A 17,421-nucleotide genomic window follows, 5' to 3' on the forward strand; every position below is an offset into this window, starting at 1 on the left:
TACTTAAAAAATATTGATTTGAGGGGGTCAGGTGGAAGCTCAGTGGGTTAAGCTCACGTGGCGCAAAGCGCAAGGACTGGCGTAAGGATCCCAGTTCAAGCCCCTGGCTCCCCACCTGCAGGGGAGTCGCATCACAGGTGGTGAAGCAGGTCTGCAGGTGTCTGTCTTTCTTTCCCCCTCTTTGTCTTCCCCATCTCTCTCCATTTCTCTCTGTCCTATCCAACAACAAACGACATCAACAATAACAATAATAACCACAAGACTGCAACAACAAGGGCAACAAAAGAGGGGGAAAGTGGCCTCCAGGAGCACTGGATTAATGGTGCAGGCACTGAACCCCAGCAATAACCCTGGAGGCAAAAAAATTATATATATTTATTCTAGAGAAAGAGAGAGAACTAGAATCAGAGCATTAACCTGGCACACACAGTGGCAGAGACCAAACTCAAGGCCTCATGTTGAGTGTTCATCATTCCACCAACTGCACCACCTCCCAGGCCTTAAGTGTTCTTGTATTTTTAGTAATGTTTTAAAGTTTTCTTTGTTACATATCCCAGGGCTTGAAACTGGGACCTTGAAGTCTTAGGCGTGAATATCTTTTGTATAGCCATTTTGCTGTCTTCCCACCCTAAAGGACACTAGACTTTGTTTTATTTGAGAGATAGAGGATATCAAAGTTATTACTCTGACTCATGCAGTGCTGGGGGTTGAACTTAAGACCTCAAATTTGTAAGTCCCAAATTTTGTTACTGCACCACCTCCTGGACTGTGTTGCCCCGCTGAGCTCTGGCTTACCATGATGCCCACTGGGAAGACCTCTTTAAAACAAATAAACAAACAAACAAACACATGGTGAGGACTTCAATGCCTCCACAATTCTACCTTTCCTGGTGGGCTCTTCTTTTTCTCCTTTTTAAAAAAATTTTTTTATTGGGGGATTAATATTTTACATTCGACAGTAAATACAGTAGTTTATACATGCCTAACATTTCTCAGTTTTCCACATAACAATACAGCCCCCACTAGGTCCTCTGTCATCCTTTTTGGACCTGTTCTCTTCCCCCCACCCACCCCAGAGTCTTTTACTTTGGTGCAATGCACCAATTCCAGTTCAGGTTCTACTTGTGTTTTCTCTTCTGAGCTTGTTTTTCAACTTCTGCCTGCGAGTGAGATCATCCCATATTCATCCTTCTGTTTCGGACTTATTTCACTTAACACGATTTCTTCAAGCTTTATCCAAGATGGACTGAAAATGGTGAAGTCACCACTTTTAATAGCTGAGTAGTATTCCATTGTGTATATATACCACAACTTGCTCAGCCACTCATCTGTTGTTGGACACCTGGGTTACTTCCAGGTTTTGGCTATCACAAATTGTGCTGCTAAGAACATATGTATACACAAGTCTTTTTGGATGGGTGTGCTGGGTTCCTTAGGATATATTCCCAGGAGAGGAATTGCAGGGTCATAGGGTAGGTCCATTTCTAGCCTTCTGAGAGTTCTCCAGACTGTTCTCCACAGAGGTTGGACCAATTTACATTCCCACCAGCAGTGCAAGAGGGTTCCTTTGTCCCCACAACCTTTCCAGCATTTGTTGCTGCTACGTTTTCTGACGTGTGCCATTCTCACAGGAATGAAGTGGTATCTCATTGGTGTCTTTATTTGCATTTCTCTGACAATCGATGACTTGGAGCATTTTTTCATGTGTTTCTCAGCCTTTTGGATCTTTTTTGTAGTGAATATTCTGTCCACGTCCTCTCCCCATTTTTGGATGGGGTCACTTATTTTCTTGTTCTTGAGTTTGGCAAGCTTTTTATTTATTATTTTCACTGATTTTATCCTCACTTCAGCCACATACTGTGTCTCACATCATCAGTGAGAAGAATGGGACTTTTAGATCTCTTCTGTGGTGAATATTCTGTCCATGTCCTCTCCCCATTTTTGGATGGGGTTATTTGTTTCTTTTTGTCCTTTTATTTAAGATACAGGGAGGCATCACTGAATGTAGTTTCTGGGTGCCAGGATCAGACCCATGTTATACCTGTGACACATGCATTCAAGCCTGAACTGCATCCCGGGCTTACTGAGAGGTTTTGGGTTTAATTTTTTTATTACCTTTATTTATTTATTTATTGGATAGAGACAGCCAGAAATCGAGAGGGAAAGGGGGGGATAGAGACGAGAGAGGCAGAGAGACACGTGTAGTAGTGCAAAGCTTACCCCCTGCAGGTGGGAACCAGGGACTCGAACCTGGGTTCTTCTGCATTGTAACATGTGCACTCAACCTGGTGTACCACCACCCGGTCCCCCTACTAAGAGTTTTTATCAAGAATATATATTGAATTTAGTCATGCCCTTTCAGTGTCTATGAAAATAATCTTTTTTTTCCTCATCTTTGATCTAATAATATGACTGGAGTTAACAGATCTGTAACATTGAACCCATTCTTATATCCTTTCAATAATTCCCACTGGATTGTGATATAGTTTTTAGAATGAATTCCTTTTATGTAGATTCCTATAATAGAAGGTTTTTCCACTGGCATTTGTGAATGGAATCTGTGTTTTTCTTTTCTTTTTTAAATTAAAATTATGGGTTTCTGCTTTCATTGTTATGCTGTGATAAATATTATTGAATAGGGTTTTTAAACGATTTTAAAAAGGTTTATTCATTTATTTTAAAGAGAGAATGCTACCTTTAAAATATTTTATTTGCTTATTTACTGGGTAGAGACAGAAATCAAGAAGGAAAGGGAAGATAGACAGACAGACAGACAGACAGACAGATAGACAGACAGAGACCTGCAATACTGCTTCACCACTTGTGAAGCTTTCCCCCTGCAGGTGCAGACTGAGGCTTGAACCCAGGTCCTTGTGCATTGTAACATGTGCACTGAACCAGGTGTGCCTCCAACTATCCCCAAGAGAGAATGATCTTATATATGTGGCACCAAACTTAGATCTGGGCTTCATGTGTATTAGTCCTGTTCGTTTTTTCAAATTGAATAACCTCTTAAGCCATAGAAGTTATTCCTTTTAGTTTTTTTAAATATTTATTTTTCTTTTGTTGCTCTTGTTGCTTTTTTTATTATTGTAGTCATTATTGTTATTGATGTCATCATTGTTGGATAAGAAAGAGAGAAATGGAGAGAGGAGTGGAAGACAGAGGGAGAGAAAGAGAGACACCTGCAGACCTGCTTCACTGCCTGTGAAGTGACTCCCCTGCAGGTGGGGAGCCGGGGGCTCGAACCAGCATTCTTCTTTTTTAATATTTATTTATTTATTTATTCATTCCCTTTTTCTGTTGCCCTGGTTCTTTTATTGTTGTAGTTATTTATGTCATCGTTGTCAGATAGGACAGAGAGAAATGGAGAGGTGAGGAGAGAAAGATAGACACCTGCAAACCTTCTTTACCGCCTGTAAAGTGACTCCCCTACAGGTGGGAAGCTGGGGGCTCAAACTGGGATCCTTACACCTGTCCTTGTGCTTTGCGCCATGTGCGCTTAACCCGCTGCGCTACCGCCCGACTCCCCCTTTTAATTTTTTTATTGCCACCAGGGTTATCAGCAGGGCTCAGTGCCTGCACTATGAACCCACTCTCCTGGCAGATTCTCTCCCACCCCCTTTTTTTCTTTTTAATTGACAGCACTGCGAGAAAGAGAGGTATCTCTAGTCTTGCTTCACTGCTTATGAGATCTCCCCCTTCAAAGTGCAGACCAGGGATTTGAACCTGGGTTCTTGCGCATAGTAAGAACCTACCTTTTTCTGCCCCTATCTCCTCCCCTCTCAATTTGTCTGTCCTATCAAATAAAATTGGAAGGAAAAAAAAAAAGGTGAAAATGGCCACCAGAAGCGGTAGATTTCTTGTGCCCACACTGAGCCCAGTGATAACCCTAGCAGCAATCAGATAGTCACACTTGTTACCCATTTCATTTTCATTACTCTGGAAATACATATTTGCAATCTTTTAAAAGTGCTATTCATTTTAATTAGCTAGTCACTCTCTTAACCTGTTGCCATTTACGCCCTGTAATTGGCTTCTCATCCGTCTTAAGCATGTTGTTTCAATGTAGGGATAGAGCATTTTCCATGATAGAAAGGCAAAACCGGGAGCCAGGTGGTGGCACAGCAGGTTAAGCGCACATGGCAGAAAGTGCAGGGACCGGCATCAGGATCCTGAGTCCCTGGCTCCCCACCTGTTGGGGGTTCACTTCACAGGCAGTGAAAGCAGGTCTGCAGGTGTCTGTCTTTCTCCCCCCCCCCCCCACTGTCTTCCCCTCCTCTCTCAATTTCTCTCTGTCCTGTCCAACAACGACAGCAATAACAACAATAATGACAACGATGACGATAAACAACATGGGCAACAAAAGGGGGGAAATTATTTTTAAAGGGGGGTGGGGAGCCGGGTGGTGGCACAGCGGGTTAAGCGCACATGACAGAAAGTGCGTGGACCCAGTATCAGGATCCTGGTTGCAGCTCCTAGCTCCCCACCTGCAGTGGATTCGCTTCACAGGTAGTGAAGCAGGTCTGCAGGTGTCTGTCTTTCTCTCTTCCTTTCTGTCTTCCCCTCCTCTCTCAATTTCTCTCTGTCCTATCCAACAACATCAATAACAACGATGATAAACAACCAGGGCAACAAAAGGGGAAAAAAAAAAGGAAAGGAAAACCTTTGGAACATCAGACATGAACGTTTGTTATCTCCCCTGCCTCAGTCATTATCTCTTAACCTGTGTTTCCTGGTTGCTCTGAGAAAAATTGCTAACAGTCTTGATCTTCACTCTTGTGTTTTCCCAGTCAGCAATAAGCAGGGCATCTGTTCTGATGCAAGATTCACTTCTGAGTGCCAGCTGCCTCCCAGTGGAGGGTCACCTTTGAGTGCTACTGGTGCTGAGTCTTATGAGTTCAGCGGCTACTGTGTTGCTGATCGTTCTGACTTTACACCTGAATTGCATTGAGCACTTTCTGGAATTGGACTCAATTCTTCCCACCTGTTTCTCTCATCTGGGATGCAGGGTTATTGTAAGGAGTTGGGTGAATGCCTAGCTAAGGTGACACCTGGAGCTCTGAACAGGAAGTGGTATTCTAAAATCTGAGGGATCCAGGAGAGCTAAAAGGACAATTACTTGATGATTTATCCCCCCTCCCCCCCCCCCCCCCGGTATTAGACACTGGTATTCCAAACCAGTGTCTAATACATCTGCAGAAGCAGTGAAACTGGTAATCGCTCCCGTGGCCTTGTCTGGCCAGCCAGCAACAGGCTATAAATCGATGTTTGTACAGGGTGTTTGTTTATAATTTATGGAGCCGATAGGAAGGCAGAGCCATCTGCTCCTCTAGGCATCAGTATTTCTAACCCTTCCCATTCCTTGCTTGGGCATTTTCACTTGGAAATCATTTATAATTAGGAGGAGATTGGATTGCAGTCTGGAACATGGCTTCCTGCTATCTTCTGCATCTTTTTTTCCTCCTCCTCCTCCTGGTGCTGCCCTCTGAAGCACTTCAACTGTTGTGATTTGAAAAACCATTTCTTTCCCAGCCCTTACTGCGATTCTCAACTGCCAGCTCACTGCCCCTTTCTCTTCCGCACGTGTTTTGCCTTTATGTGCAGTTTGGGCCAGGGGAACTGCCGCTCAGAAATCGAGTACTGTTTGGGAAGGGAGCCGATCTCAGGTGTGATCCCTGCCCCGAAACATCAGGTGACTGGGATCTCCTGGAAAATACAGATTCTCAGGCCCCCTCCGCCCAGTTCTGCTTTTTAATCCACGTGACTCAGTACATGCAGATGCTTGAGAACTCCTGTGATACAGCAAAGCAGGGGTGTCGGGCAGAGATGTCAACGTGTGTGTGTTGCCAGTGTCTTCTATATTTCATTTCACCTTTATTTTTCTCCCTAACCTCTTACAGTATTGTTGAAACCATTTAAAAAAGATGAGTTATCCTTGTTATTAGATATTACTTTCTTATGACTCAAGAAAACAAGTGACAGAGATCCAAGAAACAGCTCTATGTCTAAGTGAACTCATCACAGTTTCACCTTTGAGCAGCCAGGCAGGTGACGCAGAGGAAGAGCGCAGGTCTTAACACGGGTGAGGCCGCAGGTTCAATCCTGGCACCACAGTTACCAGAGTGCCGCTCTGTTGTCTCTCTCTCCCTCATTAACCAGCACACTAAACCCTTAAAACTTTCGTGCCTTGAAAAGAAAATTCACAGGTAACTGAATAATTCCATTTCCTTGTGGGAAATTAATAAGCAAGCAGCAAATGCACGTCTCTAACTGAAGCTTTGAAATGGAACTGGAATTGTGGTTGCCGCACCCGAGTGCTCGCTGAAATCAAAGTACTGAAGCTCTCTGTGCCTAGGCCCCATCCGCTTTGTTAGGGGAGAAAGGAAAGCAGGTCTCTCTAGGCTGCTGGCTGCAAAATTTCTGACACAGAGCATGCTGCTGGAGAAAGAGCTTTAATTGTCAGCACACTCATTTCACTTGCCGTCTGCATCTCTCTGAGCTCATACGGTAACTGGGAGCAGTTGTGAAATTGGGTGGAGGTAGGGGGGGCCAAATTTGGGAGATGCCATTGAGTTGGAATCACCACAATGCAGCGCAAACACAAACACTGCTTTTTGTCTACAGTCCCAGGTTCCCCCCCCCCCCAGGCATTTAGAGCCTAGCTTTATAGAAGGGAAAATCTTATATTCTCCTCCTCACTCCAGCCTCCTTAGCCCCATTAGAAATTAATCTGGCAGTAAGCAGCTAAGTGCTAATTTTATATTGCTAGTGAGTTTTGAGGGTCCTGATAGGTGTCTGAGTTTGAGTACGTACGTGGTAGCATGCACGAACTGTCAGTGGAACGGCAAGATTAAAAGGCCTACTTTCACAAAACACCCACCAAGCATTTTTTTTTAACCAGGCATTTTCAAGTTTATTTATTTACTTATTTATTTATTTATTATTGGGTAGAGACAGAGAGAAATTGAGAGGGAAGGGGGAGTTAGAGAGGGAACGAGACAGAGAGAGACCTGCAGCTCTGTTTCACCACTCAGGAAGCTTTCCCCCCGCGGGGACCAGGGAGCTTGAACCTGGGTCCTTGCGCACTGTAGTGTGTGCACTTAAACACGTGCCTCATTGCCTGACCCTCCCACCAGGCATTTATGAGACATTAACTATGGAGAAAATGGTAGTGGTGTGAAACTATCAGAGTCGCAGCGGCAACACTCAGTTCGGCTGCCATGCAAGGGACCAGGGTTCAAACCCCCTGGCCCCCACCTGCAGGGGGGAGACTTCATGAGTGGTGAGGCAGAGCTGCAGGTATCTCTCTGTCTTCCCTTTCCCTCTCCACTTCTCTGTCTTTATCCAAAATAAATAAATAGGGAGGCAGGCGGTAGCGCAGCAGGTTAAGTGCAGGTGGCACAAAGCACAAGGACTGGCAAAAGGATCCCAGTTCAAGCCCCTGGCTCCCCACCTGCAGGGAAGTCGATTCACAAGTGGTGAAGCAGGTCTGCAGGTGTCTGTCTTTCTCTTCCCCTCTCTGTCTTCCCCTCCTCTTTCCATTTCTCTCTGTCCTATCCAACAATGACAACATCAATAACAATAATAACTACAACAATTAAAACAAGGGCAACAAAAGGGAATAAATAAATATGAAAAAACAAATAAAATGTAAAAATCCAGAGTCTCATTCCTACCCTCTTTATTTGCATCTTAATATTTATTATCTCTTCATTTCTTTTTTCTCCCTGCATCTCAGTCTAAATTGTCAGTTTCTTTTGTATCTCTCTCAAGACTAGAAAACTAATGTACTCACCCCTGAAGTGCTTCCCAGTTCCCCTGACTCTAGAGCTTCCAGTGGAATGGTGTGTCAGTCCAAGGGAGGAGATTGTCATCTTTTTGGCAATAGCACTGGGACCCTGAGTAAGGCACAGACAGACGGTCCCAGTGCTAAGTAGATAAACCCAGCCATTCAGACTAGAGCAGATGGTGGGTTGGAAGTTGAGCAGTACAGAGCCCTAATGGTGATAGCAGTTAGTATTTGGATGTCATTATGTTATTAGTTAGCAAACAGAACCATCCTGTGGTCCCTACTCGGCCTTGTGTGTAATGGTGTTGTAGGTGCCAGCCCCCGAGAGTTGGCACCATAGCTGTATCGGTGTATTCTGATGTCTTTTTCGGTCTACTTTGTCATTCCTGTGGCTTAATTTGCAGCATAGAGGGAAAGAAGGGATGGTGGTGAATATGGTTTTAAAAACCGTGCACGCCTATGATCTCTTCGGCCTCAAGGCCTCCAAACAGCTCCTCTTTGATTTATTTTCAACAAGGTAATTTCCATGGGCAAACTTTCCCCCGACCTCACAAATCATTTCTTTTGGTTTACCGCAATTTTGCAAGGGCAGCCAACCTTGGCTTTTTCTCTTTTTTCACCATAATGCCTCCAACGGCAGGCTTTCGTGTAATCTTCAAGTAAAAGAAGATGTTTCAGAAGTCTCTGTGTATGAGGTAGATCTCAGTGAGGCAAAGTCCAGAGGAGCTAGGCCCCTTTGAATGCTGCTCTGTCCTGCTTGTGCCCATGAGGGTACTCTGGTTCTGTCTCGTGTAGTGTTAGCCACCTCCTCCTGCAAGGACTGCGAGAGGGATACAAAAGAAAACCCGAAACAAAGCATGTGGGCAGAGTCCTGATGCCAAGTGACATCTCATTAGTCCATTGTAATCCATTGAGTGGGGCAGATTCTCCCCACCAACAGATACTCCTTCCCCCCTCCCCCACCCTCCATGTCCTTCTGTGGAACCTGCTGCCTGACTGGCCCTGCGCTTTATTCTCGCTAACAGCCAAATGCAGGCTCTGACAGCATGTGGGCATTGGCTTCTGATATGGGATGAGGCACAGAACACAGTGAGAGATGCAGAGAGTTCAGCCAACCAGGCTTTACTTTGCTGTATCTACTCTTTGTGGTACTGGGGGTTAGGGTTATTAGCAAGGAACTGCCTACAAGATTGAAGACTCTACATTGTATTCCAGTTCTCTTGAATGAGAATGCATGCAATAAATCTGGGCAGTGACTTTTTTCCCCCGCCAAGGTCACGTAGCAGGTGTGGGGTGGATTTTCTGGTATCTCTTCTCAGAACCAGAGGGTTTACATTTTCATCCAACTTGGTTTTGATCCTTTTTGACAATATCAGTCCTTGAGTGGCTCTCCGGGAACAATTTTTAATAATTTCCCTTATCTGATCTCTTAAATGATGCTTCCTAAGTGTGAGCTAAGGCTTAGCAGGTGGTTATAGTTGTGTTGGCTGTCTGTAGTCCCCTATTAAAGTGAAGAAGCGCCATCATTGCTGCCTCGGGCTTTTTGTTAGTATGGCTGACGAGACAGTCCATGGCATTTTTAGAAGCTGGTCAGGCTCTTAACAAAGATCTCTCAATTTCTTGACCCAGAGTTTTTCACAGCATCAATTTCAAACTCTCTTACCTTCTCTCTGCCGTCCCTCCCCCCCCCCCCCTTACTGCAGCCTCCGTGAATGTGCTGGTGCAGAACTGCAAGATCTACAATGACGCCAGCTGTGACATTTCTGCAGATGGCCAGCTCCTGGCAGCTTTCATCCCAAGCAGCCAAAGGGGCTTCCCCGATGAAGGCATCCTGGCAGTGTACTCGCTGGCTCCCCACAACCTGGGTGAAATGCTCTACACCAAGCGATTTGGTAAGCGATCGGAAGTTCAGCCTCCTGACAGGGACCCTTGTATCTTGGCGTGGGCATTGCTCGGTGAGGCAGAGCTTAGGTGGGGTGAGTGGTCCCATTCTTCCCCTATTTTGTAGGGGCACAGGCCAGAAAAAGATGTCTTTACAGGTGTCCAGGCTAATAGCCTGGCAGAAGCCTTTCAGAATAGGAGTCCTTCCTACCATTGTTACATCACTGCGTGTTCCTGTTATTATGGCCATGACTCAGGGAGGAGTTCTGGCCATGGCTGAAGGAAGCAGGCACACTCAGACGCTATGAGGCGACTAAAGCCCCCCCCGTCCCGGGGGGCTCCGTGGCATATGCCTCGGCACCCCATTGAAAAATACAGATGAGTCCTCTGGGAAGTAGTGCAGTGGGTAAATGTTGAATTCTTAAGCATAAGGTCCCGAGTTTGATCTCCACTACTACATATGATAGAATGTTGCTCTGGTTCTCCCTTTTACATCTCCTCCTCTCTATTATATAAATAAATAAATCTTTAAAGAAAATGCACACAATGAGGAGATAACAGCAGTAGAGCATAGGATTTGTATTTCCACAATTTGATCCCAATACTACCAGCAGCCAGAGTCTAGAGCTTCGGGGGTGGGGGTGGGGTGGGGAGTGATTCCTGGGATGTAGTGCAGTGACTAGAGTGCCAGACTTGCAGGTATGAGACCCAAATTCAATCCCCAGCATCACTGCCAGCGTAGTGGCAGTGCCCTTATAATTCCCTTCTAGAAGAAAACCTTAATGGTAGAAATATGTTCATAACGTTTAATGTTAAAAAAAAAAAAAAAAAAAAAAGCAGACTCAAAATAGTATTTATAGTATACCAGTTTTACAACCACAATTCTGTTTTGTTAGTTTGTTTGTTTTCCACCAGACATTGCTTAACTTTGGCTTATGGTGCTGCAAGGGATTGAACCTGCTGCTTCAGAGCCTCAGGCATGAGAGTCTCTGCATTCCCATTAGGCTGTCTACCCCCACCCTTCAATTCTGTGTTAATCGTGGTTAATATTTATCAGGTACTTTATGCCAAACCCTCTACTTAGCACTTTACTTACCCTCACATTGTTCTCCCTGCTAAAATGCTCTGGGATGAGATGACCAACCAAAGATGAAGATTGGGGTACAAACAGAAGAGACAGAAGACGAGTGGAAACGGGTTTTTTTTTTTTCATCATGCCACGAAGTCTGAAAAGTATCTCTCTGTTCTGCTGGTCCTCAGGTCCCAATGCCATTTCAGTGAGCCTGTCCCCAATGGGCAGATATGTGATGGTGGGCTTGGCATCACGGAGGATCCTGCTGCACCCATCCACAGAGCACATGGTGGCCCAGGTCTTCAGGCTGCAACAGGCCCATGGTGGCGAGACCTCCATGAGGGTGAGTGCCACTGCTTAGCCATCTGTGTGACAACTCTGTTAGGTTTGGCAGGTAGTGAATGACAGTGATATGCCCTACTAGCCAGGACCAGAGGTGGCACGCTCTTGGGGTAATAAAAGACGCATCGCACCCATGACCAGTAGCCTTCAGTCCTGGAAGCTCTGGATTTTGTAAAGGGTCTTTCTCTGCCCCCTGGGTAAAGAATTGGGCTCTTCAGGGACCTGGAAGCTGAATAAGTACTCTTACCTCCACGTGAGATCTTTAGTCTGGAGACACAGAAAAGACCCAATGAAGAGAGAATTGTGTGTATCATACTTTGAGGAAGCAATTTTAAAAATGGCAAATAGACAAGAACAGTAATAATTACAACAATGATAAACAACAAGCACAACAAAAGGGAAAAAATAGCCTCCAGGAGCGGAGGATTCATAGTGCAGGCACCGAGTCCCTAGCAATAACCCTGGAGGCAAAAAAAGACAAATAGTCCACCATGAAATGTTTCTTTCTGTGAGTCGTAGTTATGATGGAAAATGAGAACTTTGCACAATATGCATGTAACCATCTACTTCACCAGCAGAGAAAGGTCCTATTTGGAGTCCTCTTTTGCCTAAGACTGGACCTTTCCAGCATTGCCATAAAAGCCTTCTTGGTCTCATGGGATGATTGGTCTTCTTGACTCAACTGAACCAGGCCCTGACTGAGCTTCCCATACTGCACAGAGGTGCAGTGGACCATAGTTTGGGGAATCAAACAGTTCTCTAATAGATCATATTTAAGTTCTTTTTTTCTTTTTTTTTTTAATTATCTTTATTTATTGGATAGAGACAGCCAGAAATCAAGAGGAAAGGGGGTGGTAGAGAGGGAGAGAGACAGAGAGACACCTGCATCCCTGCTTCACCACTCGTAAAGCTTTCCCCCTGCAAGTGGGAACCAGGGGCTTGAACCCGGGTCCTTGCACATTGTAATACATGTGCTTAACCAGGTGTGCCACCACCCAGCCCCCCATATTTAAGTTCTCTTCAAGCCAAGAACCTGTGTTGCCGGTGGCGTTCATAGTTTTATGCATTTGGTATGTGTTGTTGTGTGTTTTCATTGACTTTGTGGTGTTTGTTTAGGTCAGGCAATTAGATTCAGTATAAGCCCTTGGGGCATATCTCCCAGAGTTCCTTATTTAATGCTCTGTTTGTGAATGCTTGTGGAAGGCCTAGAATGGGGAATATTTGTTTTAAAGAAAATTCTAGAGATAGAAGCCATGACTTACAACCTGGCAGTAGCACAGCAGGTTAAGCGCACATGGCACAAAGCACAAGGACCGGCTCAAAGATCCTGGTTCGAGCCCCCAGCTCCCCACCTGCAGGGGAGCCACTTCACAAGTGGTAAAGCAGGTCTGCAGGTGTCTATCTTTCTCTCTCTCCCTCTCTGTCTTCCCCATCTCTCTCCATTTCTCCTGTCCTATCCAACAACAATGATAAACAGCAAGAATAACAAAAGGGGAAAAATAGCCTCCAGGAGCAGTGGATTCGTAGTGCAGGCACTGAGCCCCAGCAATAACCCTGAAGGCAGAACAAAAAGAAGGAAGTGGATGCCTGCTATACACTCTTCAGCCTCTTCCTCCTGTCTGCCACAGAGACCCTGTCTCATTTTGAGCCACTTTCTAAACACCCAGAATTAAAGGAAGCCTTTCTCGTTAGTGTGCCTTTACTTATAATTACTCCCAGTGTATCACCAGCTGCCCACCAGCCCTCTTCTGCTGTGGAAGCTCCGTAAACAGAATCGATACCTGGTTTCTTGTGCTACCACCATGGCTCGTACACATGCTCATGTTAACACTATATACCAGACTGCAGTCATGTATTTACAGTCAATCATAAAATACAGTGGTTTGTACATGTGTAACATTTCTAAGTTTTCCACATAATAATTCAACCCCCTCTAGGTCTTCCTCTGTCATCATGTTCCAGGACCTGAGCCCTCCCCAGTCTCCCATCCAGAGTCTTTCACTTTGATGCAGTACACCAAAGCCAATCCATATCTGCTTTGTGTTTTCTTATTTTTCAATTTCTTATTCTTCTCATTATTATTACTGATTTACTAATGATCAACAAGGTTGTGGGATAAGAGGTACAGTTACAAACAGTTCTCCCCACCAGAGTGCCATATCTCATCCCCTCCATTGGAAGCTTCCCTATCCTTTATATCTCTGGGACTATGGACCAAAGATCTCTATAGGGTGCAGAGGTAGGAGGTCTAGCTTCTGTAATTGCTTCTTCACTGGACATGGGTGTTGACAATTCGATCCATACCCCCAGCCTGTCTCAATCTTTCCCTGGTGGGGTATGGCTCTGGGGAGTGTGGATCCAAGACACTTTGGTAAGGTTGTCTGCCCGGGGAAGTCAGGATGGCGTCATGATAGTATTTTTCAACTTCTATCTATGAGTGAGATCATCCCATATTGATCCTTCTCTTTCTGACTTACCTCACTTAACATGATTCCTTCCAAGCTCAGAGCTCCTTGAGAGTTGAGACTGTGTCTGTTTCATCTTCACAAAATGTGAGCACCTAATAAGGGAACTTGTTGTTCAGGAAGAGCTGAATGTATGAGAGAAAGTCTCGGGGCTGGGTGGTAGTACACCTGGTTGAGCATACCTGTTACAGTGTTCAAGGACCTGGGTTTGAGCCCACGGCCCCCACCTGCAAGAGAAAATCTTTGCGAGTGGTAAAGCAGGGCTACATGCAGGTGTCTCTCTCTGTCTCTCTCCCTTCCTATCACCCCCTTCCCTCTCAATTTCTGGCTGTCTCTATGCAATAAATAAGTACAGATAAAAGAGAGAGAATCTCAAGAAAAGCCTCCTGTTTGCATTTTTTAAGTGGTAACTAGCAGAACCCATCATGAGTGACATCAAGTCCCACCAAGTCTCTGTCAGGGCAGCAGCAGGCATTCTCTGCTCTTGACATCGTCGTGATGGGAATATCCTGATTTCGTAGATTCCATAAGACAGTGGAAATACTTAGCACTGAGTGATCAGAAGAGGACTCTGTGGGAAGTTCATCTGTCTGGCCTGTGTCCTTACCTAGCTACATGAGAGTGGCAGTTGAGTTTTAATTTATGTATCCTTACTTTGCTTATCTTCAGATTTAGGTGGTTAAATTTCCTGGTGCCTGTTTTTACCACCTAGAATCCCAGCCATAACTGCTGTTGTTCTCACCCTACTGCATAATTGTAGAACAACTGCTCATAATCATTAAGAGACAGAATCTGATTTCATCAGCGCTAATGGACATCTCCAGCCTCTTCTGGAAGCCTGGGCTCCTGCCCACTTCCTAGATGCTACCTGCCAGTCCTTCATCCTAGAAAAGTTCCTCTTTTCCATAAGTTACCAGAAATATATGGCAGCCAGGCAGGAGCCCAGCGATTGTCACATATAGACCAGCAACGCAAGAGAATGTAGTCGGAGAAGGTCTGCTGAGGAGAAGCGCTAATCCAGTACTATCCTGCTAAGGGCTCAAGGCAGCTAGCCAGCTGCTTCATGCCTTGTGACAAGAGCTATTTCTCAGGCCTCCCAGTGAGGCTTTTTTGATTCTCAATAGGCACCACCTGCCACTTAGGAGAAGGAACCAAAGTAATGAGAAAGCTCCCATTCAGGGATTTTTGCTCACCCAAGAAATTAAATCAAAGCTTCTCAAGCTTCTGGGCCCATCCAGCTCGACTCTAAACTGGTTTTCCAGAACTTATTTGCCCCTTAAATCCAAAGGCATCAAAGTATCCAGCCATTGTCCCTGAATTCAGTCAGTTGGTGGGAAGGGGAAGACACCCTCTTTTAAGTCGAGAAGTGCACATTTATCTGAGAACAGGGAGCAAGTGTTTTAATGGGGCAGTAGAGCGTCTCTCTCTTCACAAGGATAAGTGTAGATGGATGTCTCCAGCAGTACTGTCAGGCTTTGTCCTTAAAGAAATGCTACTCAAAGTCATAAAGCTTCTTTCCCCAGAAGCCCCCTTCCCTTTGGTGTTTACCTCTTGGAATTCACTGTGGTAATGTTCAAAGAGGTGAGCTTGTTGGGCCAACAGGCATTCCCTAGGAGAACATCCTCCAGAGCATTGCCTTGGCTTATTTAATTCCCACTAAGTGACATCTCTTCCCAAGAGATTATCTCTTACACATCCCCTATGGAAACTCTTTGAGAATGAATTGCTAATTGCTATTAGTCTTGGTGCACTTAATTCTCAGCAGTTCTTCAAATGTCTGGATTAAACTGTGTTCCTTGGACACCCTGCATTAGAACACTGGGGCCCTTGTTAAAATACAGACTCCACTTCAGACATGCAGGCAGAATAAGAATGTTGCAAGAAGGCGTCGGGTGGTAGTGCAGCAGGTTAAGCGCACGTGGCACAAAGCACAAGGACCCGTGTAAGGATCCCGGTTCGAGCCCCCGGCTCCCCACCTGCAGGGGAGTCGCTTCACAGGCGGTGAAGCAGGTCTGCAGGTGTCTCTCTTTCTCTCCCCGTCTCTGTCTTCCCCTCCTCTCTCCATTTCTCTCTGTCCTATCCAACAATGACGACATCATCAACAACAAAACTACAACAGTAAAACAAGGGCAACAAAAGAGAATAAATGTAAAAAAAAAAAAATCTTAAAAAAAAAAAGACTGGGGCAAGGAATCTGGGTATTTGTATTTGCAAAACAAGCTTTCCAAATAACTGGTGTGCACCCACCTCAGTTTGAGAACCTCCACCTTTTGTGACTGTCCTCTTCCATGTAGCTTCTGCCCTCAGTTCCTTCAGCAAGGCAGAGACAGGGTCAAATGTTCTTCTTGGTGCAGTTTTCTGTGCTTTGATCCTTTGCTAATTTTGCTGCAGGCACAGTGGTGTTTGTGTTCTATTTCCTACCCAAATCTTAGCTATTTGGCTGTCTTGCTTCACCTCCCATCTTCTCTCAGCTGTTGCTGCTTTCCAGGGTTCTCTCTTGAATATCTGTCTGCTTGGTTCCTTTTTTCCCACTAGACTGAGTCATTTTCATTTTCTTGTCCTTGGCTTCTAGAGTCTTGGGGGGGGGGGGTTGTTTGTTTGTTTCCTGTTTTCCTCTCTGTCTGAGGTTCAATTTAATAAGATTGGCAGATCAGGAATAAGAAGACTGAGTACTTTACTGATGTCGTCCCTGGGGCTTCACCACTCCCTGCTGATTTTTTTCAGATAGAGGCCAAGGACAGGGAAAGAGGGCAGGACACCCATTCCCCCCGCTGTGGTGATGGTTGGACTTGAACTTGGGTCACATGCTTGGCAAAACAGACCCTCCCAGTTGAACCGTCTTGCAGGCCCTGTGTATATATTTTATCCTCCCCCACCTACCCTGTCCATTCAAGGCTCCTCCAGGCCGGACATTCAGCTCTGTGACTCAGGGTTTTGTTTCTCTCTGACTCCCTTACACTTGTGCCAGGGAGAGCTTTTGTTAATTTCTGTGTTTATTCTATTTTATTTTTTCCCCCTTTAAGTTAGGCATTTAGAGATTGCTGAGCATAAGTTTTGCTGAATTCTTAAAACTCCAGACTGCATGCGTTCCCTCGCTGCGTTCATTTTCTAATTGGAACAAGGCACAATATTGTAAGAGAGAGCTGCAATTAATTCTCCAAAATAGTGGCAATTTGCACATTATAATAACTTCGGTTGTAACCAAGTGAAAGCATAATAACAAAAATATAAAATTACTAATGAAACCAAAAATAAGTCATATACCAAGCTGTTCTTCAATAACAAGTGCTGTTTTTCTCAGAATGGTGACCGAAGTCAGCACTGAGGTGGGAATGGCATGCCATGGCATTGTGAACTAAAACACCAATGAGGTGTAGCTATTTCATCACAGAAACTGGGGGAGGGGCAGCTTTTCTCTCTACACAGACAGCACACAAGGAGTTTCATAAGGATGGGAAAGGCTCTTCACTGCACAATCCCCATGGATCCCAGAAGCCTGAACCTGGGCCCTCCTCGCACGTGGTAATGTGTGCGCTTAAACGGCTGCGGCACCACCCGGCCCCTATGTTTTGGCTTCAAAAGGGAGAAGCTGCTTTGTCTTTCTCTCCTGGTCCTTCCCCATCTGAAGGACTATTTCTTTTCCATTTAACCAGGGGTGCCACCAGCCCCAGTATTTCTTTTGTCCATTGCGAGTGGGTAGGAGGGATTTCTGCACCTACCCCTCCCAGCAGGCTTCCCCCCCCCCATGGGGGGGTGGAGAGGAGAGCTGCTGTACACAGTGCTTCCATGGACTGGGAGCTCAGACTCTGACATGGTAAGGTGTGCACTCTACCAGGTAAACTACCTCCCAGCCTCTGAAGGAGTGTTTC

General features: G+C 45.3%; 1 protein-coding gene across 10 annotated transcripts in view; it reads left to right on the plus strand.

Annotated features, from left to right (window-relative positions):
• Positions 1-17,421, plus strand: part of AMBRA1 (autophagy and beclin 1 regulator 1) — a 208,474-nt gene that overhangs the window by 165,385 nt on the left and 25,668 nt on the right. For all 10 annotated transcript variants that reach the window (XR_009545601.1, XM_060176495.1, XM_016186443.2 and 7 more), the window contains 2 exons: positions 9,496-9,684; positions 10,934-11,088. Coding sequence is in view for 9 of the 10 variants with exons in the window: in XM_060176495.1 (XP_060032478.1) it covers positions 9,496-9,684; positions 10,934-11,088 (344 nt within the window). In the remaining variant the exon portion in view is untranslated. The remainder of the gene's footprint in view (positions 1-9,495; positions 9,685-10,933; positions 11,089-17,421) is intronic.

This window comes from Erinaceus europaeus, chromosome 17 (genome assembly GCF_950295315.1).
Source record: "Erinaceus europaeus chromosome 17, mEriEur2.1, whole genome shotgun sequence".
In the NCBI taxonomy this organism is placed as follows: Eukaryota; Metazoa; Chordata; class Mammalia; order Eulipotyphla; family Erinaceidae; genus Erinaceus; species Erinaceus europaeus.